Here is a 13927-nt window from a genome sequence, read left to right on the forward strand (position 1 = left end):
GCCAACCCTACAGATACAGTTACACCAAAACCCCCCTCTGGTGGCTGCGCACACCTAGAATGGAATCGACATGCGCAAGCACTCGAAGGAGGACTGTAAGTGACTGGGATACCCATGCCTAACAGAATATGCTATTTCTTAAGCCAGACAAATAGCAGCTCTACAGCGACTTGGGTAAATAGGTACAGACAAATGATGGTAGAAAAACGGGAAGTCCCCCTAAAGCTATATTATTTGGTCAGAGATTTTGTTTTCTACACTAGATAAAAAGTCAAATGATATTACCACATTTGCAGAAGTCACTTCAAAAGCTGAACCACTTATCTGTTATGTCTCTCACCACACCTCTTAAAAAATAACAAGCTTGTATCACAGACATCCTGGTACAGTTGTGTAGCACTTTTTACATGGGCTAGGATCTGGCCCCAGAGAAGTATTTGACCAACTACACAAAGCATAGGCAATACTCTGCGTGAGTTCTTGGCTTTTACTATTTGTTTGAATTCCTAAACATGTCTACTAGCCGGATACATTTACTCACTTTATTGAACTAGCTCTGTCAATAAAAGTATAAATGCTTAAGACTCAGCTTGGGTTTTCCTTCTTTGCACTATACTTCTGTGTGGTACGTCTTTATGATCGTGAGCGGAAAGGAAAAGCACATTTACATGTGAGAGCGTTCAGTCTAACGCAAGGTTTTCAAACTGACACTGTTTTGGGGGTCTGCAATACACCAAAGGACAATGCTGATTTCAATGCTCACCTTGAAACACTGGATGAAAAAAGAAATGGTGTCCAGGACTGTTAGGGAAACTTCTGTGGCCGTATTGCCTTCTAGTAAGGCCTGGTGCACAATGTCTGCTTCTGAAGTGCCAGCATCTGGGAGCAGGAAGTAAAGGAAAGTGATGGAACCCTCCAGAACAACATGCAAGTGTGGAGCTCAGGCACACACAGGGTTATAACTCCAGCCCTCCTGAGACCTAAATGCAGCAGGTACTCACCTTACCCACAGCAGGCAAGGGCAGCTTCATCACCACACGGAGGGAAGTTTGTGAGTGGCCTCTTGCCACTTCCCGTCCAACAGCTGCCTCTCCAAGCTGGATTCCTGGCGCAGAAGCGGGGCAGGCTCTCTCATTGGGGAGGGGTGAAGTTCACCCACATGAAGAAGGGCCAATACAAGGCCTATACCCCACTTAAATCCCACGTAAGCCCCATTGGCATTGGCCTTGTGCTGGGGATCTGCACGGGGCGAATGGCCAAACGCCATGCAGGATGCAGCATTCCTGTCTGTTCTGATCACTGACACCAGAGCACCACCTGTCCCTACTGGCAACCAGGAAGCGGAAGCGAGACTGGAAGAGGAAAATTCCATCTACAGACTAAACAGGGGTGATTTTTAACACACCCTTTGGCCTGAAGCCCCTGCCACTCCCCGCAGTTCAAAGGGCTGCAGGGAAGCGAGGGGATCAGTGGAAAGATGCAAAGCCAAGCAGCCTGACGCAACAAAAGGGAAGTGACGTCACAAGTGGCAGCATGCAATCGTCTAATACGATCAACCGACGTTACCAGCTCCGTCTCTGTACATACTGTGATTGAGCGTAAATGAACTTTCCAAGCTGGTCAGGTGCTGTAGCCGGGCCTGCATGAGGCCAGCCCTGCTGCGAAGGGCAGGCATTGTCTGCGACTTCCTGTCAACTCCAACATGCTTTGATAACCAGGCATCGTGAACCCTGAAAGGAGAACCCAAAATGCAGACTGGGATGGGCCAGTGGCACTGGGCTGGCATCATTACCATTGGAGTGTGAAGCAGGGAGACCTGAGTCCAATCTGCTTGTTAAGCTCATGCCAACACACAGGAGGGCTTAAAGTGGCACCTGGGGCAGGCAACAAAAAAACCAACAGGGATGGCCTGTCCCTGCTTGCCCAATGGAGCACTGTGCCAAGTAGCCCCACTGGCAGGTGTGTCCCTAAAACTAGAGAATAACCAGCTTTGCAGCACCTCCAAGCATCAGGTCCAGAGCCAGATGTGTGAACTGAGAACCACCACTTGTATTTCAAAGCTTGCAGCTTCACTCTAGCAGAAATCTATAAAAATAAATCTCAGCCAAGGGCTGGAAGGATCAGACAAACGGCTGGGAAGTTGAGCTTTACCAGTGAGAGCTGAAGTTGCCCTCTGCTGAGCCGGAGGAAAAGTGAGACCACTGAGAGAAGTGTAGCTTCCCTTCTCTGCTAAAAGCAGAAGGAAGCCCCGCACTTCCTCTCCCTGGATGGGGTGAGCAGGGCTCTCCAACAGCTCCCTCTCCGCACTGGACATGAGTGCTCCCCTGTTCATTCTCATGTAGCCACCATGGGGCAGGTGGTGTGGGGGAAGAAACCACTAGCAAAAAGAGAACTATACCTGGCTATATTTCTCTTCCCTGCGTATCTGAAGTGGAATAAACAGACTCTAGAAAGAAAAACATTGTAAATGTCAGGAAGGATACCGAGCTGTTTCACTTTAACCAGTACATGTCTGCGTGCGTGGGTTTGGGTGTCTGTATTTTAAACCTGTGCTCAGCATGTAGGCCCTCAGCCCCTCCAAACACACTCCTATCTACTCACCCATCTGTGCCGCCAGACACAATAGAAAGTGAGACCGTGCTGGTATTTCCAGGGCCTTTGATGCGATCACCTTCTCTGCTCTTATGCAATGGAACGCTCTTCGCACAGAATCAGTGCTGATCACAGTCAGCTTGCCAGCCTGGCCTCACGGGGCTACCTGTTACCCTACAGTCTGCAATGGCTGATCCTAGATCATGTCTCATGTGATGCAATATTATACCAAAAGACTTTTCTACCTCCTGGTAAGCTGCATCTCGTGTGGAACGGAGGAGCATGTACCGTGTGCAGTGCATGGAGGGATGGTTTCATTTTACCTACCTATGTTATATAACAAACGTATCATGCACACTTCGAAGCATAGATACAATCTCCTGATACTTACTCCAGAAGTACGAGGACATTTATCAGCTCATGGGGTGATATTTTGTTCCAATAGGCGAGAAGTGTATCTGAAAATGAAACAAACCCGCTAAGAATGTATAACATTTAAGACCGTCACAGGGGGTCTTTGCAGGCTAAATCAGCCTGTGACCAGTGGCCCATGGAAATCTATCTTTGCAGCCACACAACCATGTGTTTTTTCATACTGGCCATTTGATTCTTTACCTCCCTGGAGACCTTTGCCCAAGCCTGCTCGTCCAATGCAATGGGGCAGGAAGCTGCAGTGAACGTGTTTCCAGCCGTGGAGGGGAACAGCCCCTCAGCTGCCCTCCTCCTGCAGTCAGGGTCAGACGCTCACCTTCCCCACAGATGGATTTTTGAAAATGATGAAATAAGACAGAGCAGAGCAAGTCTGGGATCTGCCTGTCTCCCCAGTCATGGATGTGGTACCCGCAGGCTCGTCTTCTTTCCTGTGATGGGAGCTCCTCTACCTAACCAAGCTCCAGCTGGGATCCCTCTGCTCCCCCCTCAACTCAGCAGTGTGGGAAGGGCTGGAGTTCGCAGCCCTTGATTCTAGTCCTAGGCCTCGGCAGCCCCAGCTGACTGTGGGAGACAGCTGGGCTTAGCAAGGGGAGGTGCAGCCCTCCCCCCAGAAATGAGTTCACTTACTGTACATTTCTGGTAACACGAGGGCCAGCCAATGAAAACAGAGGGTGCGTAACTTCTGTGATGCCCCAACGCACCCTGCTACAATATACGGTATGGAGACCATCCGACCAACGGTGCTTTACCAGACGCTGGGCCCATGCTGGTGTCTGAGTGGCACAACCTTGGGTGGAGGGCGAAGAGAGTGTCTAACTCCCAGCAGCCTCTCTAGGGCTACCTGTGGGCAGCACTGCAGAATCTCCAAGATCTCTGCAGCACTGGGGGCGTCCCCTCCTGCCCCCCACACCGGGGCCTGTCAGGTGAGGAAGTGTATGGCTGCTTCTGGTGGCCCTGCATTGCCTCTGTGCTGGGGGAGATCCCCTCGCCTTTACGGCTGCTACACGCCATGGCATACAGGGGCTGTGGTAGGGAGCAGACCCATCTCCCTAAGCACACAGTTCGGTGAGTGTCACTAACCTTCAGAGACCATTTTAATGACGTAGAGGTAGCACATTAGGAGACTCCTGATCTCATACTGGTCCAGCCTACTGTGATGGGACACGTTACTCCTCGTGGAACTTCTCCGGCTCTAATCACCACAAAAATACATGTTAGAAAACCATCCTGCAGCACAGAGAGCCGGGTCCCTGCTTTGAATGTAGCCTAAGCTGCCCCGACCCGAGGCTGCTTCCACCTGATGGCTAACTGGTGGCCGAGGTGAAATATGCTGGTGGCTGCAATCTGCGTGTGAGGGGCGGGATGTTCCCATGTCACCCAAGCCACTGTGAGAACGGGCAGGAACTGGTACTTGCCGGGGTCTCGGCTGACTGAAGGGGAATGACGAGTGAACGATCCCTGCCATGGACCGAGTGCAGAATGGAACTGCACACACCCTCTCAGCTCCCTGGGCCAGTCAGTTCTGGCTGAAGCCCCACACAGGGATTTTTTTGGTTTGTTTTTTTTTTAGCTGAGCCCCAGGCTCATAAAGAATGGACAGAAATTTTTAGTTTCTGATTGATTCTGGAACAGGCTAGGGACATGAGTCACTGCACAACACAGAATGAGCATCACGCTGTTCGTATGTGCCAAATTCAACCTACTAAATCTGCACACGACTCAGTGCTGGAAAACAGGAGGTGCACAAATGGCATCAGAGAACATTCCACATACTATACCATGTAGCTCTAAAGACATGCACCTTTGTTGCTGGAAAACTGAACCCTGGTACATCACGTCTATTAACAGAGAACTATTTTTTGGGTACTCTGAAAAACAAAGAGGACTCCTGGCTAACAAGGGTCCCTCGAGAAGAACTGTGCGAATACCAACACTACTTGCTGCAAAACAGAGTTGGATGTTCTCTCCAATGGAACTTATGCACAAGCGTAATACTTGGCTGACTAGGAATGGTTCAGTGCTCAAGTACTTGACAGAACTGGGGCTTCAGGGCTCTTGGTGGGGATACTGGACCTTCACCAGGCCCCGCCTCTCCCACCGAGAAGCTCTGCAGACTCCCTTCTGAGTATGCACGAGTAGAACCGGTGGCAGCTCCGAGAGCTCGCTCCTGTTGCCTTTTTAGTCACAGAGGCCTGTATTTTTAAAAGAGCACGTAGCAATTCCGTGTCTGCCCCAGGTACATGTGCAAATGCCTGCTGGTCACAGGAAAGCTGGGACAAATCCCCAGTCTCTGTGCATGCAACTTGGGCTCAGGCAGGGAACTTGCATTCTTAAAATTTGGGGCCACATTCTTCCCTGGGTCATTTGACCAACGTTATTTCCTGCAAAGTGAGGTGGTGGCTGCTTTTTAAACAGAGCTGCTTTTCCTACAGCTGTGTCCTCTCAGCGTCTTCTCCCCTGAAAGTGACGATCGTTGGCAGGCAAACACCACGGTGCTCTGCTTTCAGTCCACATACAGAACTCATCAGGCCTTGGTCAAATGTGCAATGACCCACGGAAGTCAATGAGGATGTGTGTGTGCATGTGGACAGCCAATGTTTCTACTCAGGGAGTAGAAACATTCCCTATGAATTCTGACTTTGACCTTTTATAAATCATTCACTGTATTTTAGATATATAGATTAAGGCACAATTAGATCATCTAGTCTGACCTCTATAAAACACAAGTATCATTTTCTGTTTGCTTTAAAACTGGTTTGCAAGAGAATGATCAACATGGTGATTTTTTTTTTTTTGAACAGCCCAAATGTGCTATTGCTTTCTGTCATCCCACATGCATTACGTTTTCCCCGGTGTTGCACTGATCAGGAGAACCCGTTGCCCCTTCCGAACTCAGAGATCCTTTCGAGTCCTCCCTTTTCATACTGTGGCCGTTCGGAAGTGCTGTACCATAGCCTAAAGAAAAAGAACAAACCCACAAAGGCACCGTTAGCGACTACATATCGCTGGGAAGGGGCTTCATGAAAGATGCCCGCGGATGGATACATGACCGGCAGAGAACAAATGGCACGTATCTGAGTGCCCCTGGAGCAACGACTAATCCAGAAAGAATTGAGAAGGGTCAGGCAGAGTGTCCACAAAGACTTACAAACCTTTAAGCAGTTGTTTAACAGAATAGTAGTGTCATGTTCTGGCCCAGCTTCCGTTCCACTTACTCGCACTGAGTAACACGTTACTCCACTGGTAGTCCCATGGATTTCAGTGTGAGTAAGGGTGTCAGACTCTTCTGGCAATTGATTTGATAACTGTTTAATATTAACAATGGCTCAGTTCCACCAGCCCTTTCTCAGCTCCCGCTGAATTTAGCTGGACTGCAGAGTTTAGCGGACCACCTATCTCCTGAGCATAATGAGGGAAATCTATTCTTTTAATACTTCTCGTAGCTTCCCCCCAAGAACAAAGTCGTTTATAAACATTTAAGAAAAGTTTCCATCTAGCAATAATCACCCGTTGGAGTAATCTCATTGGTTACGATACCGACGCTTAGGACACTGCGGGTATGTCTACACTGCAACTCGAGAGGCGATCCCAGCCCCAAGAGGCAGACCTGCACTAGCTCTAATCTAGCTAGAAGAGCTGAAAAGGGCAGGGAAGCCATGGCAATACTTCAGGCCTTCAGGGAAGGCTGTACAAATCCGCTGGGACCCTAAGTGTACGTACACACACACACCCCGCCCCCCACGTTGTTTGCCTGTGCCGAAGCCTGCGTCGCCGGGTCTTCACTGCTACTTTCAGCTATGCTAACTAGACTGAATTTAGGGTGGGTATGTGTCCGTGAGCTCCATGCATCCCACCTCTGACCACTGCATAGACAGACCCTTGCTACCACGAGCAGTCCTACTGATTTCAACAGAGTTATTCCGTCAAAGCACGGCCAAATCTAGCCCTTGGTAACCTTAAGGACACAAAGTCCCTCCCAAAGGGTGGGCATACTATTGTTCTGGGCAAGGAATGGAGCAGAATTCTGCCATTTTTAATCACTTAAAACTCTGGCCCATTGAAGATGAAGAGGACAGCCCACATTTGAGTAATTGTTCTCCGGTCTCCTTCCTTTCCTTGCTGTGCATTTGGAAGAAAACAAGGAAAGTGCTGTTTGTTTCCACCAGCTGCTTTTAGTTGGTGCTAGTGATGCTTTAATTACACTTTACATAACTCATTTACCTGTATCGTTCTCCACAATTAGACCCGATCTATTTGAGGGGGATGTAAAATTACACAAAAACTCCTCTCTGGATGCCTGCAAAACAACAGGAGAGGTGTGTGATGGAAAAGCAATGTCAAAGTAGAACAGTGATCACCAACTCGATCAGTGCTGAAAACGTGGGCTGAAAAATATCTAGTGTGACTAAAAAGAAAAAAAAAAAATCTCCTCACTCACTTCTGCCAGGAGGATGAAAACACTGGCAGAGCTGCTCAAAGACTAGTAAAACATTTTAACAAAAGTTTTGTCAAATTTTTTCTCCCCAAGATTTCTGTTGAAATGTTGACCAGCTCTAAAAATTTGATATTTTACTTGCCAGTCTAAAAAAATTACTTGCCCTGAATAACTGGGCAGGGACAATTTGTAAGGCTGAGCTCATCCTGGGGCCAAACTCAGATATGGATATACAACTCCCATTGTAAATCCACATCTGTGCGAGAGCAGGACATGGTTTTACATTAACACATGGCGACAACCCACTTTCCTCAAGCGTAGGGTAGATCTCAAAAGAATGTTATAAACTGCAAATGAAAGGGCGAAGCAATCTCACCTAGCAGTGCAGAGAGATTGATATCAGAGTAGAAAAGGAACGTGAAAGGAACAAAACAAGCGAGATCAAACTGGGCTACGGAAAAGAGAGTGCAGTTATTTGTTTATAAAGCAAAATGGAGCCGGCTACCGGCAAAACATACTAAAAACTGCGGGTAGGGTGACAGAGCTAACGGAAGGGTGGGGTTGGTCCCCGTGGGAAGACCAGGCCCGGTGCTCTTGCGTCAGGGCAGGTGAGCCCAATGGAGCCAGTTCAAGGGGGCAGGGCTACCCCTGGGACTAGAAAGGCCTGCTGGAGGCCAAGAGGAGGAAGAGTGGCTGGGGTAGGTTGTGCCGGGGGAGCGGAACCACAAAGGAGTGGCGCTAACTCTGGTGGTGGGTTCCTGGGACAAGAGACCAGGGGCCCAAGGAGGTGGCTCTGGGGCCGGTGTTCCAGAAGAGAAGCAAAGATGGCTGAGAGCAGAGAACTGGCAGTGAAGCTGAAAGAGCAGGATTACCACAGACCCCTCGGAGGGGAGGCTGTGAAACACTAGGACAAAGGGCAAGCCAAGGAACTGTTTTTGTGTGGAGTGTGCTTATGTTCGGACAAATAAACCTACTTCAAGGAGACTGGTCTGGTGGCGAGTGCTTAAGCTAGGGAAAGCCCTGCTCTATCACGTACGGTGGAGAATGGGAGAGCCTCAATCAGCCCCGAGACAAGGGGAGAGTGAGATGGATCTTTGGTGCCCAGTGAAGAGGGGGAACACAGGGACACTTGGATGGTGACTGCTCTATTTGAGCTAGAAATCCCGAGGAAGAGAACTGCCAATCCTCGGTGCAGGTAGCGTTACTCACAGAATTAGACATGGCCGTGCAGGAGTACAGGGTGTCCCGGCCAGCCACTCGCTGGATATTCTCTAGGAGCAATGCAGCAAGTGGCAGATACAGCTGGGCTATTTTCGCCTGCTGGTTCTGAAAGACAATCAGTGCACAAACTGTTAAGATAACCACCAATCTCTTCAAATGTGGGTGACACAGTTAAGCTCCTCGGCTTCTCCATGATGATCCCTGCTGATTGCAATAGCCTAGAAAGAGTTAGCTACTGCTCCATCACTACCTTTAATATGTTAATTTGCACAACACCCCTATGAGGCAGGAAATATTACTATCCCTCTTTTATAGATGGGGAACAGCAGGGCTAAGTGACACGCCCAACATCACACAGGAAGTATGTGGCAGAACAAGCAATTGAACCTTACTATCCTGACTCCGGCTGCACCCTAAGCCCTAGACCATCCTTCTTCTAAATAAGAGACCTGATTTGCAAGAGCACTGAGTACCCAGTAAATGCCACTGAATTAACGAGTTGTGGCTTTTGTTCCCTTATCTTGCACTGAGAAGGGACAGGGATCTTTTCCTTAATCTCAATGATTATTACAACATGATTTGACAACCACTGAGCACTGCAGCTAAGAGTTTCTAAACTACAGAAGTCAACAGAGATCAGTGAGAAGCAAAACAAACCTGATACCAAATGCTGACTATCTAATTCTCCCGAAAGAGAGAGGAGTTACGCTGGCAGAAATCCTGCATTTGAGAAATCAGTGACAGGAAAGTCATGGGGAAGATAGTTCCAACGTTTAAAAATGTTTTACCATAAAACCACTGGAGTAAGAAAGGCATCATGAACACAATGTAGGCATCTGAAACCAAACCTCACCCAAATCCTTTTATCTTAGTGTGAGATCGACTAGTTAGAAAAACATCAAGCTATCTTAGAGTAATAGAGATTGGTTCTCTCCTCATATTACTGCATATTTAATACGAGGATGTTAAGTTAAATCCTAGTCCAGTAAAGCACATGCTTAACTTTAGGTAGCCCATGGCTAATCACATGCTTAAGTACCTTGTTGAATCAAGGCCTTATCACCTTAATGCTCAATATGGCTAAAACCAATGGGAATAACTAACTGAAGATTAAGCTATTTCCATCTTAAACTTTCCCCACAACACAGTAAAGCTCCTGTCAATTATTCCGAATGGGTCTTTAAAAAGTAATAAAATACTAATGAACTCTGCAAAACCAAAAGTTTGTTGTGTGTCTTTGCATCGCACCCCAAGACACACTGAATCATCAAAATAGTCATGCCTTACCTTGTGCTGGTATCTATTGTCAAACGCATGCTTTATTAACAGATTCTTTAACACAGTGATGGCTGTAAATCTGATCTCATAATTATCCTGCAGAGCAAGAGCCGTTTCCCTCAGCAGCATCCCCACCAAGAAGTGATGCCTGCAATACTCATCGGTTAAATTGTATTCAAGATTTACGTCTGCAACAAAACAGCAAAACACTGAGCAGTGCTCGCAATATTTTGTTTTAGAGAAAGAAAACACAATCATGATATATTCGTAACACAGATGCCGCCCTCTCTGTAAAGCATTCTAGGTTGGCGTGATTCAGGGACTATGAACAGCCCTGGAACTTTTGTAACCATTATTCAATGGAGCAACATTCTGATTAAGACTGAACTAACCACAGGTTTTGCCCACCGACTTCAACCACATTAAAGGTCACAGACACCCACTAGCTCCTCCTGTTTAGATTAAACATTGATATTGGCTTCTCTCTTTCATGACCATGTTTTGGCAGCGCCGGCCCTAAAGGTCCTCAGACAGCCTTATTAAATTTACCTCTCTAGGGTCAGCAGAGTTTTACGGAAGTCCTAGAATCACAGAGAACAGGGATGGAAGAGATTTGCTAAGACCCAGAGATACTTAGCACTTGGGGACTAGCCCACTTGAGGGGTTATCGTCATGACACAGCCTCTTTCGGGGGCTGTTTATGCTACTGAGAACTAACAAGCAAGAGAGAAGCTCAAGCCCTGGAGTGAGTGCTACACTCTGCGGGCGATGGCTAATGGGTGGGGGAATGGGACACTTCATAGCCGTGCTGCCTAGTTACAATAGGCCACTCGGCGCAGTGGCTTGGGAAGGAATCTGCACACTGAGTCCGGGCGCTGGTTTATTTTGCATCCACAATGGCAGTACCGTCTCCTTCAGCCCTGGTCAGACAGCAAAGGAAAGGGTTAAAAGACTCCGGAGTCCCAATATACAAGAGACAGCTTCTTGCGACTCCTGTAGAAGATCAAGCTGCAGGAAGACCTAGAACATACGGGAGGCTCTTGAGGACGTATCTTCCCCGCCCACCCCCTGTCCTTGCTGCTGGTTTAGAACACCAGGCTTTTCAATATGCCCCCGAGGGCCTGGGGAGCTAACCGGGCAGGGGGTTTAATGCCCTGCTTGCCAGAAGCTGCGATGGCTTCACCTCCGCCAGCAGACATCTTTTGCTGTTCCCAACACACTGCCTCTGCAGCTCGGCCACCAAGGAGCAATGCAGCCCAGACTTCCACTGCTTCGGGTGGTTTAACTTCACCATGGCCAGCTCTTGTTGTGCTCTCCTCTAATGCTCGCACACACAGAGTTGGAATATCCCGCAAGCTCCCAGTCTGGTGGACATGACACAACTTGTGTGGCCTTTCCCCAGAGTGGACAGCCACCTTGTTCTTGGCTCAGATGCCTTTTGGACACTCCCGCAAGTGTGGAAGGCTCCCCTGATACACCTGGTTGGGCCTGGGGTGTCTAGACAGCTTTGAAAATCCCAGCCTAGGTTTTCCAACAACTGTATCATGCTGATTACAGAAACAATCGGTATTTTAAATTCTGCTGCTCCATATCATCCAATACACCGTTAACTGAACTGTGAATTCTTGATTAGGAGAAAACAGAAAGCAAGCTGGAGAAACTCTCTAGCATCGATTGTTAGTTGTTTTAGTAAAAGTCTGCGTCTAGCACACACCATGGTTATTTCAGTTAGCTGCGTGCAAGCAAGCGCGTTGATTTGAAGCTGTGTATTTAATTTGACATTAGATGATTCAATGATCCCAGTCGAACCTACCTACTGAAGTGAACCGTTCCACAGCAAATGAAAAAAAATCTAACTAATATGTAAAAAGAAAAGGAACAAATAAAAATACAGCAAAACTGAACAGTATTAAGTAATCCTGCCCTCAGCCTTGGGCAGGGGACAGTCTTGATGGTGTTGTTACACACTGTTCGCACATTAACAACGAGGAGTCCGGTGGCACCTTAAAGGCTAACAGATTTATTTGGGCATAAGCTTTCGTGGATAAAAAACCCACTTCTTCATACATTGTAACTTCTGTTTCTACTAATCTATTGTTTAGCTGGCTGACAGCGACCTGCAGAAACTGGCCAGTGTTAGTTCTGATTACAACAGCAATGCCAAATTCTGATGAAACACAGATGTCTTTCAGGAAACCTACATGGGGAGGGAGGAGATGTGAAAACTGACTTCTTATTATCCCTACCCTGCGAAGCCACAGACAAACTGCTCTGAGATGCCTCTGAGAGATAACGGAGAATGACCCAAAGTGGGCATGGTCTGCATGCGACATGTCAGCAGACACCACATCCCCTGTTCCCAGCCCTATGCAAACTAGTCTTTCTCTAGTGCGAACACCATACTAAAGGGGTGGTGTGAAGGGTTCTTCCCTTGGTTCAGACAATTCCATACTCCATGAACTCCACCTACAGACAGGCCCACTTCACCACGGACACGCCCCTGTATGCACCTCTGCAAGGGCAGGCAGAATGGGCACATGTTAATGCCACTTCTATCATGTGCACATTTGAGGAGGGGGCTGTGCCACTTTCTCACGTCAGCCAGATCCTGGTGACTGTGGTGAACCGATTCACACTTATTAACATATGCATGTTTTTTTAAAAGGAAGGAAAATAACCTGAATCATAGAATAGAATATCATGGCAGACACTGGCGGCAGTGAACTACAGGGCGGGAGCTTAGTGGCTTTTCATTTTTCAGTCTGAATGCTGCAAGTACAGAGATGTATGTTAACCAAGTCAGAGCATCCCTGTCCTATTGTGTTAACCGTAAGCAGTCAGCAGACATCCCAGTGTGTCACATCTCCTCTCTTTCCCAGCCACTTCCAGCAGTGCATGCTGTTACACTGGGCCAGACAGACAAAAGGCCAGCTTTATGCGAGTGTGACAGAGATTAGTCTGGGCTGGGCCGCTCAGAGAGGTAAGTAATGCGAGAAAACAGACAGGAAGATGCTGATCTGTCCCCAAGCGCTCCAACTGAAGGCAGTTAGTCTTGGAGCTCCCTCGGCGGTAGGGCAGTGCTGTTATCTCCATGGGACAGGTGGGGAACCGAGGAGACATCTACGCTGCAGAAAATCCCATGATAGCGAGTCTCAGAGCCTGCAGACTTGGGCTTGCGGGGCTCAAATGACAGCGCTAACAATAGCCATGCAGCCATTCCGGCTCTGGTTCTGAAGCCCAGAAATGGGGGTAGGGCTCGGAGCCTGAGCAGGAATGTTTACACAGCTGTTTTTAGTGCCCTAGCACCAGCCCTGTGAGCCCGAGTCTGTAGACCTGAGCTTTGAGACTTGCCACCGCAGGTTTGATTCCCCACCCCCCCAAGTATAGATATACCCCGAGGTAGAGAGACCTGGTCACCCATTGAGCCAGTAGGGCATTAAACCAGGTCTCCCGTGTAACAGGCTAGTGCCCCCCACGATGGGAACAGCCATCCTCCTTGGGGACAGAGTTCGGAGGTTGTGGGAAAGGGCAGTTAGCTACACTATATTCAATATAGTTACTGAACCCTGTTCAGAAAACAGAGAGAATTTCTCTAGGGCAGCTCTATGGGTTTATTTAGATGTAGGAAATACAGAACGTGTTGACCAACAGTGTGTCTGTAGTTATGTGGGCCCAGTCACACAGAAACATAAGAATTAAAATGGGGCTCACCGAGGGCATTACAGAAAATTAACACCAAATGTCACCAAGGGAACCCATCAAGGCTGATAAATTAGGGCTCTCTAACCAATTCAATATGAAAAGGACGTACCTTGAACTCTCTGAAGTTTTGGTTTGGCAAAGATCATCGGTAAATTTAAAGGAATGTAATGCTCGTGATTGCAAATTGTTTGCAGAAATTCAAACTTGAATTCAACCAGTATCTGGATAAAAGACATAAGATTTTAGTTGGATTAGCTCACTGCTAGT

At 47.9% G+C, this 13927-nt stretch overlaps 1 protein-coding gene across 5 annotated transcripts in view; it reads right to left on the bottom strand.

The window, feature by feature from the left end:
* The window catches only part of DOCK11 (dedicator of cytokinesis 11), a 130622-nt gene that overhangs the window by 35186 nt on the left and 81509 nt on the right, over positions 1–13927 (bottom strand). For all 5 annotated transcript variants that reach the window (XM_084639107.1, XM_084639106.1, XM_084639105.1 and 2 more), the window contains exons 30-39: positions 13770–13881; positions 9968–10146; positions 8669–8785; positions 7246–7321; positions 5867–5979; positions 4105–4216; positions 2984–3050; positions 2399–2446; positions 1588–1730; positions 764–879 (exon numbers count right to left, since the gene is read on the bottom strand). In XM_084639107.1, coding sequence (XP_084495233.1) covers positions 764–879; positions 1588–1730; positions 2399–2446; positions 2984–3050; positions 4105–4216; positions 5867–5979; positions 7246–7321; positions 8669–8785; positions 9968–10146; positions 13770–13881 — 1083 coding nt within the window. The remainder of the gene's footprint in view (positions 1–763; positions 880–1587; positions 1731–2398; positions 2447–2983; positions 3051–4104; positions 4217–5866; positions 5980–7245; positions 7322–8668; positions 8786–9967; positions 10147–13769; positions 13882–13927) is intronic.

The sequence above is a fragment of the Lepidochelys olivacea genome (assembly GCF_965140295.1).
Source record: "Lepidochelys olivacea isolate rLepOli2 genome assembly, chromosome: 9".
NCBI lineage: Eukaryota > Metazoa > Chordata > Testudines > Cheloniidae > Lepidochelys > Lepidochelys olivacea.